Source organism: Mustela lutreola, chromosome 14 (assembly GCF_030435805.1).
Source record: "Mustela lutreola isolate mMusLut2 chromosome 14, mMusLut2.pri, whole genome shotgun sequence".
In the NCBI taxonomy this organism is placed as follows: Eukaryota; Metazoa; Chordata; class Mammalia; order Carnivora; family Mustelidae; genus Mustela; species Mustela lutreola.
Window position 1 is genome coordinate 30,422,934 of NC_081303.1, and position 20,332 is coordinate 30,443,265.

At 38.6% G+C, this 20,332-nt stretch overlaps 1 protein-coding gene across 5 annotated transcripts in view; it reads right to left on the minus strand.

Annotated features, from left to right (window-relative positions):
* Window positions 1-20,332, minus strand: part of AXDND1 (axonemal dynein light chain domain containing 1) — a 116,187-nt gene that overhangs the window by 68,756 nt on the left and 27,099 nt on the right. For all 5 annotated transcript variants that reach the window (XM_059145845.1, XM_059145844.1, XM_059145847.1 and 2 more), the window contains exons 10-12: window positions 10,053-10,193; window positions 9,251-9,355; window positions 214-334 (exon numbers count right to left, since the gene is read on the minus strand). In XM_059145845.1, the coding sequence (XP_059001828.1) occupies window positions 214-334; window positions 9,251-9,355; window positions 10,053-10,193 (367 nt within the window). The remainder of the gene's footprint in view (window positions 1-213; window positions 335-9,250; window positions 9,356-10,052; window positions 10,194-20,332) is intronic.

The following is a 20,332-nucleotide window of genomic DNA, read 5'->3' on the forward strand; positions in this document are numbered from 1 at the left end:
TCCCTTAACTTGGCGATAGCCAGGTACTTAATAGAGAAGAAACAAAAGAAAAAAATGTAACTTTCCTTTTTCAAGGCCCAAAATAGCTACATTATTCATAAATTAAATATACATCCTCATTTTTAAAATTTTTGTTTAGATTATTGAAAATTGTAAAACAAAACTTTATTCAGTCAAAAAAGAAGTCTGAGTTATGATTCCAGAGGAACCAACCTTTAGGGCCAGTTCATATGTGGCTGAGCTCCAAAGATCTCTTTCGGCCATTAACTGTTTAATATCACTCTCCATCCTTCCTCTTTGCAATGTGTATAAGTCATGGTATTCTTCTACAACCCTGAAAGAAAAATAAAAAAGTATATACAGACTTTGTTTTTGAGAAGTCACATTTATTGGATAATTATTATGATATTAGACATTTAAATAAACAACTTTGTTCTACAATAGGCAATTTGTTCCTTTAAAAGTTATCATAAAGTAATTATGTATTAATAAAGTATTAATACCACTAATACCAAGTAAAATAGAAGAAAAAACAGTCACATTTCATTTATAAATCTTATAAAAGTCTTAAAGTAAAAAATTACATATATTGTTCCCTGCTCTGAGCTCTTTCCTTCATATTGTTTATTCACTAGAATTTTCACAACATGGTATTCCAATAGAATAACAGCAGTATATCTAATTTTAAAAATCTGAATACAAAATAGAACTAGGGTTCTTTTTAATTTTTTTAAAGATTTTATTTATTTGTTTCATAGAAATCACAAGTAGGCAGAGAGGCAGGCAGAGAGGGGGAAGCAGGCTCCCCACTGAGCAGAGAGCCTGATGTGGGGCTTGATCCCATGACCCTGAGATCATGACCTGAGCCAAAGGCAGAGGCTTAACCCACTGAGCCACCCAGGCGACCAAATTAGGGTTCTTTATTAAAGACAAAAAAAAAAAAAAAAAAAAAAAAAACAGTAATTATGAGCCACTATACTTTTAAATTACATATAATGAATATGATTTAAAGAAATTCTCTACCAACCAACTAAAAGATTAAGTATAATCAAGTAAGTGCCTTTTTCCTAAGTATCTTTTCTTCATGTTTACCAGAATATACATTTTCCTTCGAACTTACACTAAAGCTTAGAATTAAATTAGAATTAAAAATGCTTCTGAGATTAAATACAAACAAAGTTGTTGTACAAGCCATTTGAAACACCTCCTCCCAAGGAATATTAACTTTGCAACAAGAATTAAAGGCCCAATACAGGAATTCCGCAAAGTGGCAGAATATAAAATCGATGCACAGAAATCAGTTGCATTTCTATACACTGACAATGAGACAGAAGAAAGAGAAATTAAGGAGTGGGTCACATTTACAACTGCACTGAAAACTCTAAGATACCTAGGGATAAACCTCACCAAAGAGGCAAAGGATCTGTACTCAGGAAACTACAGAATATTCATGAAAGAAATTGAGAAAGACACAAAGAAATGGAAAAACATTCCATGCTCATGGATTGGAAGAACAAATATTGTGGGATTTTTTTTAAGATTTTATTTATTTATTTGAGAGAGAGAGAAAGAGCACATGAGCATGAACCAGGGGGAGAGGCAGAGGAAGATGACGACTCCCTACTGACCAGATGGCCTGAAGCAAGGCTCAATCCAGGACTTTGGGATCATGACCTGCACCAAAGGCAGACACCTAACCAACTGAGTCACCCACGTTCCCCAAGAATACTCTTAAAATGTCTATGCTTCCCAGAACAATCTATATATTCAATGCAATCCCTATCAAAATACCATCAAGTTTTTTCTCACAGAGTTGGAACAAATAATCCTAAAATTTGTATGGAACAAAAACACCCCAAATAGCCAAAGGAGTGTTGAAAAAGGAAACCAAAGCTGGTGGCATCACAATTCCGGACTTGAAGCTCTATTACAAAGCTGTCATCATTAAGGCAGTATGGTACTGGCACAAAAACAGACACATAGATCAATGGAACAGAATAGAGAACCCAGAAATGAATGCTTAATTCTATGGTCAACTCGTCGTTGACAAAGCAGGAAAGAATATCCAAAGGAAAAAAGACAGTCTCTTCAACAAATGATGTTGGGAAAACTGGACAGCCACATACAGGAGAATGAAACTGAACCATTTCCTTAAACCATACACAAAAATAATCTAAAAATGGATGAAAGATCTCAATGTGAGATAGGAATCTATCAAAATCCTAGAGGAGAACACAGGCAGCAACCTCTGTGACCTCGGCCACAGCAACTTCTTGCTAGATATGTCTCTGAAGGGAAGAGAAACAAAAGCAAAAAAATGAACTATTGGGATTTCATCAAGATAAAAAGCTTTTGTACAGCAAAGGAAACAGTCAATGAAATCAAAAGACAACTGACAGAGTGGGAGAAGATATTTTTAAATGTCTTCTTATCAGATATCTTATCAGATAAAGGACTAGTATCCAAAATCCATAAAGAACTTACCAAACTGAACACCCAAAGAACAAATAATCGAATCAAGAAATGGGCAGAAGACATGAACACATTTTTGCAAAGAAGACATCCAAATGGCCAACAGAAACATGAAAAAATGCCCAACATCACTAGGCATCAGGGAAATACAAATCAAAACCACAATGAGATACCACCTCACAACAGTCAGAATGGCTAAAATTAACAAGTCAGGAAACGACAGATGCTAGTGAGGAAGTGGAGAAAGGGGAACCCTTCTACACTGTTGGTGGGAATGCAAGCTGGTGCATCCACTCTGGAAAACAGTATGGGGGTTCCTCAAAATGTTGAATATAGAGCTACCCTGTGCCCAGCAATTGCACTACTGGATATCTACCCCAAAGATACAAATGTAGTGATCCAAAGAGGCACCAGTCGCTTTTTTCTTCTCTCCCTTTACCCTCGGCGCATGCGTTTTTATACAGGCAGTGTTACCCAATCACAATGCAGTGCTCATGCACCTCCCGCGAGAGTGGACCTAAATGAACAGCCAATCATATTCAGTCCCTTACGGCTCTTAGAGTAGGCCTCCTGTACCGGCTCCCGACAGGCACCTGTACCCCAATGTTTAGAGCAGCAATGTCCTCAATAGCCCAACTATGGAAAGAGCCCAAACATCCACTGACAGATGAATGAATAAAGAAGATGTGGTGTATATATACAACAGAATATTATGCATCCATCAAAAATGATATCTTGCCATTTGCAATGACATGGATGGAACTAGAGGGGATTATGCTAAGTGAAACAAGTCAATCAGGAAAAGACAATTATCATATGATTTCACTCATATGTGGATTTGAGAAAAAAATAAAGGAGCCTAGAGGAAGGGAGGGAAAAACAAAACAAGATGAAACCAGAGAGGGGGAGAAACCATAAGAGACTCTTAATCACAGGAAACAAACTAAGGGTTGCTGGAGGGGAGTGGTTGACGGGATGGGTTAACTGGGTGACGGACATTAAGGAGGGCATGTGATGTAATGAACACTAGCTGTTATAAATGACTGATGATGAATCACTGAACTCTATCTGAAACTAATAATATAGTTTATGTTAATTAATTGAATTTAAATTAAAAAAAAATTTTTTTTAAGAATTAAAAGCCTGTGGCATAGAATTATTCTAATTTTGGTGAAAGCCAGGAACCACCAGCATCAGTTCTTAAAAATCTTCTTTTTGGAGACTTCCATTTGTTCAGAGTAACTAATAAAGTAATCAACCTAGGTGTCACATAGGTGAATATACATATGAAAATTCAGGTTATATGCCCTTACAATTTGTGCACATTACTACCTGAAAGTTAGTCACTGATTTTTTTTTTCAGGTAGGCTCACACCCAACATACAGCCCAATGCAGGACCTGAACTGATGACCCCAAGGTCAACACCTAAGCTGAGATCAAGAGTTGGACACTTAACTGATTGAGCCACCCAGGCAACCCAGTTATTTTTTAAAAAGCAGATACTTTTAATGACCCTTGTTTATAATAGCAAAAGAAAAAATTCAGAAATAACCACAATGTTCAATAATAAGGGATTGGTCACATAAAATATATGATATAGCTCTATGACGAAAATACTCTGCAACTAATTAAAAGATTTTGTGGGGCGCCTGGGTGGCTCAGTGGGTGAGGCCGCTGCCTTCGGCTCAGGTCATGATCTCAGGGTCCTGGGATCGAGTCCCGCGTCGGGCTCTCTGCTCAGCAGGGAGCCTGCTTCCTTCTCTCTCTCTCTGCCTGCCTCTCAGTGTACTTGTAATTTCTCTCTGTCAAGTAAATAAATAAAATCTTTAAAAAAAAAAAAAAAATAAAAAATAAAAGATTTTGTTGTTGTTAATACTCTGGTACATGGGAAAATTTTTTCATGTTGTAACATGAGATAACCCAAATGGTAAAATTATACATTCAGTTTGATCTCATGTATATAAAAAATCCATAGAAGTGAAAAAGTGAAAAATATATGAAAATATTAATAGTGTTTACTTCTGAGAGAAAGAATTATGGGTGTTCTTTTTTCCTTACTTGTTTCTATTTTCCTAATTTTCAATAAAATGTTATTATTTTATAAATTTGTTTAAGATTTTATTTATTTATTTGACAGAGGGAGAGAGATCACAGGCAGAGAGGCATGCAGAGGGAAAAGGGGAAGCAGACCCCCCACTGAGCAGAAAGCCAGATGCAGGGCTCCATCCCAGGACCCTGAGATCATGAACTGAGCCAAAGGCAGAGGCTTAACCCACTAAGCCACCCAGGCGCCCCTGTTATTATTTTTTAAAGTATTATTAAAAATTTCTAATCATTTCTAATCCATCCTACTTCAGATATTCTCCATTTCCTTCCCTTTTTCTCTGGCGTTAGATGTTCTTATAATGGACATTAGCATAAAAGAAGTTCTAACTTGGAGAGCCTGGGTGGCTTAGTTGGTTAAGTGACTGCCTTCAGCTCGGGTCATGATCCTGATGAGGGAGCAGGAGGCTGGCTGAGGACAAAGCAAAAGCTGGCGCCTTGCACCCCCTCTTCACCCGCTCCCCTCCATATGTGTGGCATTCCTCAGGCACCCCTGACTGCCATAAAACGATAAATAGTTAACTTGCAGGGATCGCAATCCTGCAGAACAGGAATCTCCCTTGCCCTACAAGATGTCCTAGAGACCTAAACAGGGAGGTTACCTTACCAATAGCACAAATTTCCAGAGGCAAATAACTCTTGGTTCCTGAAGCCCTAATGTCCCCCTCCCACCATAAACTGGAGGAGACTGGAGTAGAAAGGAATGTAAATGATAGCCAGATCATAATGCCCCACCAAGAATCTCCCAATTATCTTGATGTTAATGCCTGACCTAAAGACGACATTGATCAGGCCATAAGGGCAAAGACTCCCCCCGGCACCTTGTAGACCCTCCCTAGCATGTGAGAACTCTGTCGAAACCTCCCATCCCTTCACCACCTCCCCCCAACCGTGGGGTATATAACATGCCCACCTTCACAACCCGGGGCAGCAGCTCTTCCTGCCCACGGGTCCTGTCCCCGTGCTTTAATAAACCACCATTTTGCACCAACGACGTCTTAAGAATTCTTTCTTTAGTCGTCGGCTCCGAACCTCCTCACCCCACCGAACCTGACTTAGGTTCTGGGACTTCATCAATCCCAGGGTCCTGGGATGGAGCCCTGCATCAGGCTCCCTGCTCAGTAGGGAGCCTGCTTTTCCCTCTCCTGCTGCTCTGCCTGTGTCTCTTGCTCTATCAAATAAATAAATAAAATCTTTTCTAAAAAGTTCTAACTTATTTTTATTAATTCATTCAATAAATATATGTTTAGTGCCTACTACATGCCAGATACTATTCAAAACAAAACAAAGTTTAGTGAGAAGAGATGATCAACAAATCAACAAATAAAAAAGTAAAACATATTAAGCAATGATAGTACAATAGATAAAAAATAATCAGGGAAAGGGGACTGAGGGCACAAAATGTATTGTGGTTTTAAATGGAAGGGGATGAGTAAAGGTCCAAAGGAAGGAGGGAGGAAGCTACACACTGTGGAAAGGAAGAGGAAAGGAAAGAAAGGAAGAGAAAAAGGAAAGCAAGAGGATTCCAGGCCCCAAGGTGGGAGTCTGTCTGGTATGTTCAAAGAGGAGCATACAAAGGCAGCAGGTCTAAAATAAAGTGGGAGAAGTCAGAGAAATACTGGTAGGATGAATCTTGTAAACCATTTTTAAAAAACATGGCCCTTTAAGATGGGGAGCTACTGCAGAATTTGGAGCAGAGAGATGACATTATTGGAGTCATATTTTAAAAGATCATACTGAAACCACATAGAACTGTAAAGACCGATGGAAATCAAGATGGATGTATAATGCTTCAGCATTTGTTTGACTCTCTGAGTTGAACGAATATTTCTTGTCCTCGTTCTTGAAGCCCCCTCCCCCATTCACTTGTGCTTCTCTGGGATCCTCTGTTCCGGGAACTTAGTATGAATGTTGAAACCTAGTAACCAGACTCACAGCCGGCACAATCACCAGTCACAAGACAACCTTGAAGACGTGAGGAACGTGACTGGCGGCACATACCAGATTCCCAGCGAAACCACCCAGATCCTGTATTTTCCTATAAAACCCCTCAGCCTTTTCCCTGGGGCAGTCCGCAGTTTTGAAGGCATTAGCCTGCTCTGGCCTCCTTTGCCTGGCAACGTAATAAAACTATTGTAAGGGCCTATTTAGCCAGAGCAGCTCCACCTTGGTTGAACAGCCATTTTGTTGTTTATGCAGTAAAACCCACACTGACCCTGCCCCACCCCCCACCCCATGGGAACTTACTTAAAAAGCAAGTCCGAGAAACCAGTAAAATATGATCAACCAGTCCCTGATAACAGAGCCCAAATACAAGGGCGGGTCAGATCAGGTGGAGATAACAGCCCAATGCAGGGAGGAGTTGGGCCAGGTGGAGACATCCAAACAGTGGGGCGTGCATACGGTCTCCCTAGCTACCAAGGAGCGTGGGCCCCGCCTGTTGGGCGCCTTTTGGGCCAATTCTGACCAAGGTGATAGGCTAGTTCAAATAGCTACTATGGGGATGCCTGGGTGGCTCAGTTGGTTAAGCAGCTGCCTTTGGCTCAGGTCATGATCCCAGCGTCCTGTCCCATCGGGCTCCTTGCTCAGCAGGGAGCCTGCTTCTCCCTCTGCCTCTGCCTGCCATTCTGTCTGCCTGTGCTCACTCTCCCCCACTCTCTCTGATAAATAAATAAAATCTTTAAAAAAAAAAAAAAAGAATAGTTTTCTACTAAGACCAGAAGGGTGAATCATCTACAGAAAACAGCAGTATAATCAGTACATGAAAAAAGATCAAGGTACCCTTCTCATTCTAGTAAGGAATAAAACAGAATAAAAGCTAAGAATATATCTCTGAATTTAGATTTTGTATACATTTGTGGTTTTCTTGACATTAAAAAAAAAAAAAAAAAAAGACAGTTACTCTTTGACACATCGTTTTAAAAAGCAGACTATGCTGAATTAAAAGGATCCTAAAACAAGATATAATGTGTGGCCCTATATTGGACACTCATTTGGACAACCCAATGTAAAATGTATTTTAGGAATAACTGGGAAATTTTGAATATGACCTGGGTAACTTGGAAAGTGAACTTAACTCAAATAGGTAGACTGTTGACTAAAAAAAAAAAAAAGCTGTATAACGGTATATACAGTACAATTTAAAAACAACGCATGTAGGGGCGCCTGGGTGGCTCAGTGGGTTGGGCCGCTGCCTTCGGCTCGGGTCATGATCTCAGGGTCCTGGGATCGAGTCCCGCGTCGGGCTCTCTGCTCGGCAGGGAGCCTGCTTCCTTCCCTTCCTCTCTCTCTGCCTGCCTCTCTGCCTACTTGTGATCTCTCGCTGTCAAATAAATAAATAAAATCTTTAAAAAGAAAAAACAAAACAACGCATGTATGCACACATACATAGGAAAAAAAGGATATGCACTAAAGCATTTACAGCAGTAATCTATGGGTGGTGAAACTGATATTTTTAATTCATTTTTGCTTATTTGTATTTTTTACTACAAGGCACATAAAATCCTTCTATGATAGCATAATATTATTTTTAATCAATAAAATAAGAAAAATTAAAAATCAGATATATCATTTGATAATAGATCCAAGAGATTCATAGTAATCAGAACTCTAACTGAACACGAAATAGAGTAAATGTCAGCAAACTACAGCCTGTGGGTTTAAACACAATCTGCCACTTTGCGTTTTGTATAGAATACAAGCTAAGAATTTTAGATTTTTAGTTTTTATATTTTAAATGGTTAAAAAAGCAATAGGATAACAGTATTTGGAGACACATGTAAAGGTTTGTACCTTCACATTTCAGTGTCAGTAAATAAAGTTTTATTGGAACACAGCCATGTGCTGGTATCGCCCTTGCCTGCTTTTACAATGTAGTAGCACACATTACGAAGGCAGAGTTGATTGAGTAGTTGCTTCAGAAACCGTATTTCACCATCTGACCCTTCACAGGTAAAGTTTGCTAACCTCTAAAATAGGATAAAAACATTAGGATCATAGTAGATCTATTAAAATCTTAAAAAGAACTAGACTCACACTAATTAGGAAAACACAAACAAAAACCAGATACCTTTTCGTACCCTTCAGACTGATAAAAGATATGGACAAAGGGGAAATCTCATGCACTGATGAGAGGATATACTTGTTTGACTAGAGCATTTGGCAATATCCCAGCAAGACAAGGCCATGCAGAGCCTATGACCCAGTAATTCCACTTCTAGGGATAAACCTCTGGAAAATTCACACAAGAAGACACTAATGAGATGTGTATTAAACAGTGCCTGAGGAATTAATAAATATATTGATTAAAAGATCCTTGTAGGGGCGCCTGGGTGGCTCAGTGGGTTAAGCCGCTGCCTTCGGCTCAGGTCATGATCTCAGGGTCCTGGGATGGAGTCCCGCATCGGGCTCTCTGCTCATCAGGGAGCCTGCTTCCTCCTCTCTCTCTCTCTGCCTGCTTCTCTGCCTACTTGTGATGTCTCTCTGTCAAATAAATAAAATAAAAAATCTTAAAAAAAAAAAATTAAATAAATAAATAAATAAGATCCTTGTATATATATTAACTCTTCCAGGCACTGTTGTAATAAAAAAGTTCAAATGTTTCTATAAAATTTTGTTTCTTCAAGTAAGGTGTGAATCATGTATGACATAAGGGCTAACATCTTGTTAACTCACCTGGCATTCTTTTCAGCATCTAAAAGAGCTTGCGCCAAATCCTTGTGTGCCTTCTCTGCTTCCTTTGTTAATTTCATATCATGTGCACGAACCAGACACAACTCCCTGAAATAGAGTGAAGAAATTTTATGTCCATAGTTGAAGAGTTCCAGAAAGTTTCTACCCCGGAAATCCGATTTATACTCAGGAATCTTCTCAGTTATGTGTATCTCTCTTCCTAGTTTTTACACCTTGTAAACCAAATCAAGAAATCTCATGTCCATTTAGATGGAATTATGTCAGGTTTGCCAGTGGAATCCGGTTAGCTGGAAAGGACTGAAAGATTATGTGAAAGATCTTCTCAAATTGGAAGAAGGCAGATGCTAATAGGCAAGGCCACCAGGCTCCTCTATCCTACCTTCTGACATGCCTATCTTACCCTCTTCATTCTTGCTGCCAATCATCTTGACACAGGTTACATTAGCACTAACCTTGACTGCTATGTAACGCTTATCCTCTTTTGGATTTAATCCTTAACATCTGTAATCATGGCACTGCTCTGTAAACATGATTAAGATCAACATCTCAATTCTGCAGAAAAAACAGGAATCATCTCCCTATTAAACATACATAGAGCCCTAGTTTTGTGTTAACCTGTGTAACCCAGGTCTCTACTTCTACATCTAGTCCTTTCCATTCTCTTCCTAAACCCCCAAAAGAAAAAAAAGAGTCCTCTATTTTAACCATTCTACTCTTCTTTTTATTCTCTTCAGAGACACGGTTTTGACTAGTGTCTTGTGTTTAAGATAATCACAGATTTTACCTGGTCAGTTCTTCAATAACATTCTTAAAATTGTACAGCTCTTCTAGAATGCGCTGGTCCATCATTCGCTGAGTTACCAAGTCTTTGTAGAACTCAATCATCTGTCTGGCAATTTGGTCAAGCATTTGTACATACCGCTCTCTGCACGAGAAAGAAAACAAGGTATCATTCAAAAAAAGGAAAAAAGGGAAAAAGAGCCAGAAAATATATGAAAGAAAAAGTAATGTTAGGGAAAGAAATAGTAGATACTCATAAAAGATATGCAAGAACAACAAAATAGGAAAAGAAAGGGATCTAACATGTATATTCCTGCCATGCTTACACAAGCGAATAAACTGTGGAAGATTTTAAGCAGAGTCAATCATTTGGAATGTGATGTCTGAGATGTAAAGCAAGAGGAGAAATCCTTTTACATCTCCTTCTAAATTATAGACTCTATGAGGATAGAAACCATGTCTTATATATTTATATGGAATGGGATTTGTTTTTAAAGATTTCATTTATTTATTTGACAGAGAGATCACAAGCAGGCAGAGAGACAGGCAGAGAGAGAGGAGGGGAAGCAGGCTCCCTGCTGAGCAGAGAGCCCAATGCGGGACTCGACCATAGGACCCTGGGATCATGACCTGAGCCGAAGGCAGTGGCTCAACCCACTGAGCCACCCAAGTGCCCCTAGAACGGGATTTTTTATAAATAGTTGAGTTAATGAGTAAAACCACTTTCCCCAAGTTGTTTAAGTGTCAAAAGACACCAACTGTTCAAAAAATGAATAAAGACCCTAAATCCAAAGAAGCCATTTCTTTCAGTTTCAAATAAAACTAAATATTTGGAAGTGATTACAAATGAAAAATTACAAATACCATTCTAAGCAGCCTTTCTTCATATTAAAAGTGATCTAGGTGTTATATCCTAAACCTGAGACTGGCAATTTATAGTATTTTTGAATTGGAATGGCCATTTAGTTTAATATCTCACCCATAACAGAAAGAATTATCCAGGCTTTGCTCAAACACCTAGAGTCACAGAGAGTTTATCAGTTTGATATGCAGTTCATATACTGGAAATATCGATTTTAAACACACCTTCCTTAGGACTTCCCCTCCTGGCAATACAAGGACAAAATAATCTGAAGGGTCTTCTTATTACACTACAACTAGATCCATGACAGAGCATACTTTCAGAAGCATTACTGGGCTTGCAGAAAAAGAACAGATGTCTCCAGGGGCAACGAACAAAAACTATAAACAAGATACAATAAACTAAGAATGGACTGGGAAATGGTAATCTGTGTTCACTAGGCAAACCCAGGGTCATGTTGCCCCGGTGAAAATAACAACATTGGGGAGAAAGGGTAAGATGGCAGAGTAGGAAGATGCTGAACTCACATCGTCCCATGGACATACCAAGGCTGCTACTACATACAGTGCAACTTACTCTGCGAAAGACCAGAAGACGAGCAGAACAGTACTTCCAACAGTACTTCCACTTTATATAACGATATAAATAAAAACCTACATGAAAAAGGGTAGGAGGGGCAGAGAGAGAATCAAGAACTAAATCCCTGGTGTGGAGACCCACAAGCAGGGATATCACAGGTGTGGAGGTCCCTGCACAACCTGCCCACCCTGGCAGCTGTGTCTTCCAAAGTGACTAGTGTTGTATCACACCCAGCAGGTAGCCTCAGCCAGGAAAGACATGCCTCCAAAGTGAGTCCTACCCCAAGGAGAGAAGGAGCCAGCCCCACCCACTGCCATGCCTACAACTGTCCTGCAGAACCTCACAGCTGGCCATGCCACGAGCCTGCCCCACCTACCTACAGTGCACCCACAGCAGTTATGGCCCAATCAAGAAGGTTCACACAGTTCACAGAGGGGTCATCCCTGGAGCACCTAGTTCTGAAGACCAGCGAGGATTGTGTTACTGGGTCCCACAAGATGCCTTCTACATAAGGTCACTCATTTGAGACCAGGAGACAGAGCTGACCTACTTAATACATACAAACAAATACAGACTTAAACAAAACAGAGAGAAGAACATGTTCCAAACAAAACAATAAGACAAAACCGCAGAAAAAGAACTAAATGAAACAGAGATAAGCAACCTACCTGATAATGAGTTCAAAGTAATGGTCATTGATGCTTGGGAGAAGAATGGATGAACTCATTACGAATTTTAACAAAGACAGAGAATTTAAATTTTTTTTTTTAAAATGAAGCTGAAGAATAACTGAAAAGAAAAATACACTAAAGGGAATCCAAAGCAGAAAAGAGGATGCAGAATGGCTCAGAAATCTAAAGACGAGGTAGTGAAAATCATCTGAGGTGAACAGCAAAAAGAAAAAAGAATTTAAAAAATGAGGACAGGGTAATAGACCACTAGGCAACATCAAATGCACTAACATTCACATTATAGGGGTCTCAGAAGGAGGAGAGAGAAAGGGACAAAAAACTGATTTGAATAAATAATAACTCAAAACTTCCGTAATCTGAGTGCCGCTTCCAGTCGCTTCCAGTCGGCGACGGCGACGAGAGAAGAATTAGGCACAAACAAGTCAGCTGCAAAAGACTGGGAGCAGGGGACAACAGTCCAAAAGGACTGCTGCCACGAGCAACTCCGCAGTCTCACTTTTATTGGATAGAAAACAATAGCCAACAGAAGGATTGATGAAGGTCACACGTTAGTCACCTCTTGCCGGCCAGCAAGGAGGAGGATCAAGTTTCTAGTTAACCAAGCACATTCAAAGGACTCCTCTAACCAACAATGAGCAGTTCTGGGAAGAGAAAGGAGCGATCACGAAAAAGGGAAGCAGGCGGTTTTCGTTCCACCCTGAGCTGACCAGTCGTTCCCGGGTGCTCGGCTTCCCTGAAGCAGGCGGCGTTCTGCCCTGGGCGGGCCAGGCGTTCCCGGCTGCCCAGCTTCGGTGAAGGGGCGGCGTTCCGCCCTGAGCGAGCCGGGCATCCCCAGCTGCCCAGCTTCACGGTCCTACATCGTCCTTCTCCCCAAAGACCTGTTGTCAGTATCAGTGTTTCTTAAGGCCATATCTAAATGTGCTTGGCAACTAGTAAAATCCTCCAGGGGTTACAGTTAAGTAACAAGTTGTTCCGAGGGGCAGCAGCACTGAGGAAGGAAACAGACATCCAGATCCAGAAAACACAAAGAGCCCCAAAAAAGATGAACCCAAAGAGGTTTGTACCAATGCAAATAATTAAAATGCTAAAAACTAAAGAAAAAGAAAATATTAAAAATAGCAAGAGAAAAACAACTAGTTATGTACAAGAAAACACCCATAAGTGTAGCAGATGACTTTTCAGCAGGACCCTGCTAGCCAACAAACAGGAGTGACTTGATATATTCAAAGTGCTGAAAGGAAAAAACTGACAACCAAGGATAGTCTACCTGGTAAGGTTATCAATCAGAACTGAAGGAGAGCTAAGAGACAAACAAAAATTAAAGGAATCCATCACCACTAATCCAGCCTTACAAGAAATTTTAAAGAGACTTCTTTAACCAAAAAAGGAAGGGCCACAAGTAGAAGTAAGAAAATTATGAAATAAAAAAAATGGTAAAAGCAAGCATATGCTAAAGGTAATATACCAATCACTTACAAAGTAGAATTAAGGTTAACAACAAAAGCAATAAATCAATTATATCTATAATAATTAATTAAGGTCTATATAAAATTAATTAAGGGATATATAAAATATAAAAATGTCAAACAGGATGTCAAATACATAAAGGGCTGCATGGGGAGTTTTAATTTAAACAACTGTCACCTGCCTCCTTAGCACAGTAGGAATCGCTTCAGTCTCATAAACAACTGTCAAGTTAAAGTAGACTATTAATAGGGCACCTGGGTGGTTAAGATGGTTAAGCATTTGCCTTCAGCTCAGGTCATGATCTCCTGGTCCTGGAGGTCAGAATCTCCTGGTCCCATGTCAGGATCCCGGCTCAGCAGGGAATCTATGGGGACTCTGCTTCTCCTTCTGCCTCTCCGCCCCTGCTCACACTCTCTTTCTCAAATGAATAAATAAAAATCTTTTAAAACAATAAATAAATAAAATAAAATAGACTGTTAAGGGGAACCTGAGGCTCACTTGGTTAAGTGTCAGACTCTTGATTTTGGCTCAGGTCAGGATCTCAGGGTTGTGAGATTGAGTCCTGTGTGAGCCTGCTTAAGATTCTCTCATGCTCTCTCTCTCTGTCCCTCCCCTGCTCACATGCACAGGCACATGCTCTCTCTTAAATAAATAAATAAATCAGACTATTAAATAAAAAGGTCTTTTTTAAAAAATTTTATTTAGTTATTTGACAGAGCAAGAGAGCACAAGCAGGGAGAGCAGCAGAGGGAGAGAGATCATGCCCCTTAAACAAGTGAGCCACCCAGGTGCCCCTACAAAGGGTGTTCTATATAAACCTCATGGTCATCACAGATCATGATCTCAGGGTCATGAGATTAGGCCCGATGTCAGGCTCTGCACTGGGCATGAGGCCTGCTTAAGATTCTCTCTCCCCCTCTCCCTTGCCTCTCTCTTGCTCAGGAGCACATGCATGTTCTCTCTCAAATAAATAAATAAATATTAAAAGTAAATAAATAAATAAATACCTGTTAAATACATAGGGTATTACAGATAAACCTCATGGTAACCACAAACCAAAAACCTCTAATAAATAGGGGTGCCTGGGTCGCTCAGTCATTAAGCATCTGCCTTCATCAGCTCAGGTCCTGATCCTAGGTTCTGGGATTGAGAACCACGTTGGGCTCCCTGCTCGGCAGGAAGTCTGCTTCTCTCTCTCCCACTCCCCCTGCTTGTTTTCCTGTTCTTGATGTCTCTCTCTCTCTGTCAAGTAAATAAATAAAATCTTTAAAAAAACAAAAAAACTATAATAAATATACAAGAAACCATAAAGAGAAAGGAATCCAAGCATAATACTAAAGAAAATCATCAAATTGCATGAGAAGAAAGGAACAGAGAAGAACTATAAAAAGAACCAGAGGGTGCCTGGCTGGGGGCTCAGTCAGTAAGCATGCAACTCTTGATCTCGGGGGTCTAAGTTTGAGCCTCATGTTAGGTGTAGAAATAAAATTAAAATCTTTGGGGCACCTGGATGGCTCAGTGGGTTAACCCTCTGCCTTCAGCTTGGGTCATGATCTCGGGGTCCTGCGATTGAGCCCCACATAGGGCTCTCTGCTTAGTGGGGAGCCTGCTTCCCTTCCTCTCTCTCTCTGCCTGCCTCTCTGTCTACTTGTGATCTCTCTGTCTGTGAAATGAACAAATAAAATCATAATAAATAAATAAATAAATAAAATCTTTGGGGGGGGGGGAAGAGAGCCATAAAATTGCAATAAATACAAACTTACCAATAATTACTTTAAATGTAAATGAATTTATTTTGGTTCCAAACAAAATAAATAAATTCAATAAATAAATAATAAATTCAATAAAAATAGAAGACTCCTATATGCTGCCTACAAGAGGCCCACTTCAAATACAAAGACATATACAAAATGAAAGAGAAGGGACAGAAAAAGATATTCCATGCAAATGGAAGTGAAAAGAAGCTGTGGTAGTGATACTTATATCACACAAAATAGACTTTACAACAATGAACATAACAAGGGACAAAGAACAGCATTACATAATGATAAAGGGAACAATTCAACAAAATGATACAGCAATTTATTTCTCAAAAAATTCAACAACCTAGAAGTAGAAGCAGAAACATACAATCTTCCCAGACTCAAGCAGGAAGAAGTAGAAAATCTAAACAGATTAATTACTAGTAATTAAATTGAATCAATAAACAAAAAAAATATTCTCAAAACCAACAGAAGTCAGGATCAGAGGTGAATTCTACCAAACATTTAAAGAAGAGTCAATATCTATTCTCAAACTATTTCAAAAAATGAAAATGGAAGAACTGTTTCAAATTCATTTGATAAGGACAGCATTACCCAGATAGCAAAACCAAAAACACCACAAAAGAAAAGAAAAGAAAATTAGAAGCCAATATCCCTAAGGAACACATATACAAAAATCCTCAGCAAAATATTAGCAAACTGAATTCAACAAAACCTTAAAAGGATCATCCACCACAATCAAGTGCGATTTATTCCAGGAATGCAAGGATGGGTCAATATCTACAAATCAGTGTGATACACCACATCAACAAAATGGAGGATAAAACGATATACAGTCATCTCACTAGATGCAGAAATATCATTTGGCAAGTTTAACATCCATTCACAATAAAATCTCTCAATAAAATGATATAGAGGAAATAAAACTCAATATAATAATGGCTATCTATGACAAACCCACAGCTAACATACTCAATGGTGAAAAGATGAAAGCTTTTCTCTAAGATCTGTAACAACACAAGTGTGTTTACTCTTACCACTTTTATTAAACATAGTACAAGAAGTCCTAGCCATAGCAATCAGACAAGAAACAAAAACAAAGGCACCCAAATTAGTAAGGAAGAACTAAAACTGTCACTATTTGCAGATGACATAATACTAAATATAGAAAACCCTAAAGATTCCACCAAAAACTATTAGAATAAATGAACTCAGCCAATTTGCAGGATATAAAATTAATATACAGAAATGAGTTGTATTTTTATATACTAATAAACGAGCAGAAAGAGAAATTAAGAAAACAATCCTATTTACAATTGCTCCAAAATAACAAAATACCTAGGAATAAATTTTACCAAGGAGGTAGAAGACCTATATTATAAAAATAGTATGATACTGATGAAAAAAATTAAAAGTAACACAAATAGAAAGATATACCCTGCTCATGGATTGGAAGAATTAATATCATTAAAATATCCATTTTGCCCAAAGCAATCTACAGATTCAATGAAATCTCTATCAAAATATTAACAACGGGGAGGCCTTGGGTGGCTCAGTCAGTTAAGCGTCTGCCTTCATCTTGGGTCATAATTCTGAGGTCCTGGGATCAAGCCCCATGTTGGTAGGGGGTTTCCCAATCAGCAGGGAGTCTTATTCTCCCTCCCCCTCTGCCCTGCTTATGCGCTTGCTCTCACTCTCTCTCTCTCAAATAAATAAAGAAAATCTTTTAAAAAATACTAATAATATCTTTCACAGAATTAGAACAAATAATCCTAAATTCCTACGGAACCGCAAAAGACCCTGAATAGCCAAAGCAATCTTGAGAAAGGAGAATAAAGCTGAAGGTATCACACTCCCAGATTTCCAATTATTCTGCAGTGCATTAGTAATCACAACCATGTGGTAGTAGCACAAAAACAGACACATAGATCAAAGGAATAAATCAGAGAACCCAGAAATAAACCGACATTTATATAATCAATTAATCTATGACAAAGGAGGCAAGAATACACAATGGGGAAAAGACAGTCTCTTTGATAAGTAGTATTGAGAAAACTGGGCAAACATAGCAAAGGAATGAAAGCAGAACACTTTCTTATACCATATACAAAAATTAACTCAAAACTGATTAAAGACTTAAATGTGAGCCCTAAAATCATAAAACTCCTGGGTGGCTCAGTGGGTTAAACCTCTGCCTTCGGCTTAGGTCATGATCCCAGGGTTTTGGGATCAAGCCCTACATTGGGCTCTCTGCTCAGTGGGGAGCCTGCTTCCTCCTCTCTCTCTGCCTTGCCTCTCTGTCTACTTGTGATCTCTCTCTCTCTGTCAAATAAATAAAATCTTTAAAAAAAAAAAAAACCTTCCTAAAAAATAAAAAATAAGCCATAATCTCTCTAACATCAGTCTTAGCAGTATCTTTTTGGATTTATCTCTTCAGAAAAGAGCAACAAAAACAAAAATAAACAAGTGGGACTATACCAAAATAAAAAGTTTTTGCACAGTGAAGGAAATCATCAATGAAATGAAAGGCAATCTACTAAATGGGAGATATTTGCATATGATACACGCAATAAGGAGCTAATATCCAAAAGGCATATATAAACCATACAACTTAACACTAATGAAACAATCTGATTTTAAAATGGGCAGAAGGGGCACCTGGTTGGCTCATTCAGTTAAGCATCTGCCTTTGGCTCGGGTCATGATCTCAGTGTTCTAGCGTCGAGCCCCGTACCAGGCTCCCTGCTCTTGGGAAGCCTGCTTCTCTCTGTCCTCCCCACTCATGTGCTAATTCTCTCTCTCTCTCTCTCCTCATATAAACAAATAAATAAATCTAAAGAAAGAAACAAAGAAATTGGCAGAAGACATGAATAGACCCTTTTTAAAAGACACATACAGATGTACAAAAAGCACATGAAAATATGTTCAACATCACTAAACCATAAGGAAAATGTACATCAAAATCACAATAAGACATCACCTCACACCTGTCAGAATGGCTAGAATCAAAAAGACCCATAATAACAAGTGCTGATGAGGATGTGGAGAAAAAGGAACCCTCAAGCATTGCTGGTGCAGTACTTTGAAAGTAATATGGGAATTCCTCAAAAAATTAGAAATAAAAATACCATATGATCTAGTAATTCCACTTCTGAATACTTACCTGAAGAACATGAAAATAGTAATTTGAAAATATATATGCACTCCTATATTTATTGTAGCATTATTTTTAAAAACTAAAACATAGAAGCAACCTAAGTATTGAAAGATGAATGGTAAGAGATAAAGAAATGGTGGTAAAAAAAATTTAATTAACTAATTAATTAATTAAAATAAAAAAGAAATGGTGGTGTGTGTATAAAATAATACTATTCAGTCATTAAAAAAGGAAGTCCTACTATTCATGATATGAATGGACCTAAAGGGTATTATGCCAGGTGGCATATGTCAGGCAGAGAAAGACAAACATCATTTGATTTCATTTATATGTGGAATCTAAAAAACAAAACAAAGAAAACAGAAACAGACTCATAAATACAGAGAACAAACTGGTGGTTGCCAAAGGGGAAGGTGTAAAGGACTGGGCAAAACAGTTGAAGGGGACTAAGAGGTACAGACTCCCAGTTATGAAATAAATAAGTCATGAGGATGTAAAGTGCAGCACAGGAAATATAGTCAAAAATATTACATTAACTTTATGGTGACTTATCATGGAGAATATCTCATAATATATACATAGTTTCAAACCACTATGTCGTACACCTAACACTAATATAATATTGTAGTCAACTATACTTCAATTAAAAATAAATAATTTTTTTTTAAATACCAACATTGAGGGGTACCTGGGTGGCTTAGTCAGTTAAGCTGCCTTTGGCTCAGGTCATGATCCCACGGTCCTGGGATCAAGCCCTATTTCCAGGCTCCCTGTTCAGAAGGAAGTGTGCTTCTCCCTCTCCTTTTGCCTCTCATACCCTACTTGTGCTCTCTCTCAAATAAATAAATAAAATCTTTAAAAAAATTAAAAATATTTAATTATTTTCAGAGAGAAAGAGAGAGAGCACAATCAGGGGGAAGGGCAGAGGCAGAGGGAGAAGCAGGCTCCCTGCTGAGCAAGGAGCCTGATGTGGGACTCAATCCCAGGACCCTGGGATCATGATCTGAGCCTAAGGCAGACGCTTAACTGACTGAGCCAGCCAGGTGCCTAATAAATAAAATCTTAAAAAAAAAAAAATACCAACACTTTGTTCAAGACTAAGCCTTGGACCAGCTTCAAGGTAGAAGACCTGAGTGTTGGATCACTATATGAAGCGAGGATTCCAGAAGGAAGAAAATGGAAATCCTCTCTTCAAGAAGGATGGTTTACAACCTGAGGATTTCATGATTAAGATTAGCCAAATGTTACCTATAAAAGCAAATACTGCAAAATACTCATTTAAATAAATCATCACAAACGAAGACTCAGAAGAAACAACAGTCATTTTAGTCACTAGTAGTTTTCATATATTAGAAGTATGAGATTTAAAATATAAAACTATGCAGAAAATGTTTGAGAAATGAAAGACTGAATCTATAAATAAGCAATAAAAACATATTAACTATGATGAGAAAGATATGGAAACAACCAATAGAAACCTCTTAGATGGGAAGTATAATTACTGAATTGTAAAACTCAAAAGATGGGTTTTGGAATAGATGCACCTGAAGTGGTTTATTATTGTCTTCGGAAAAACTACCTAGAATGCAGCACAGAGACAAGGAGATGGAAATGAGGAAAGAGATATTAAGAGACAAAAAGCATAGGATGAAAGCATCCGATATAAATCTAATCAGAGTTCCAGAAAAAGAAAACAGAGAAAATTGAAAACAGATATTTATCAAAGAGATCACCATTGATAATCTTGCAAAACTCATTAAGGAT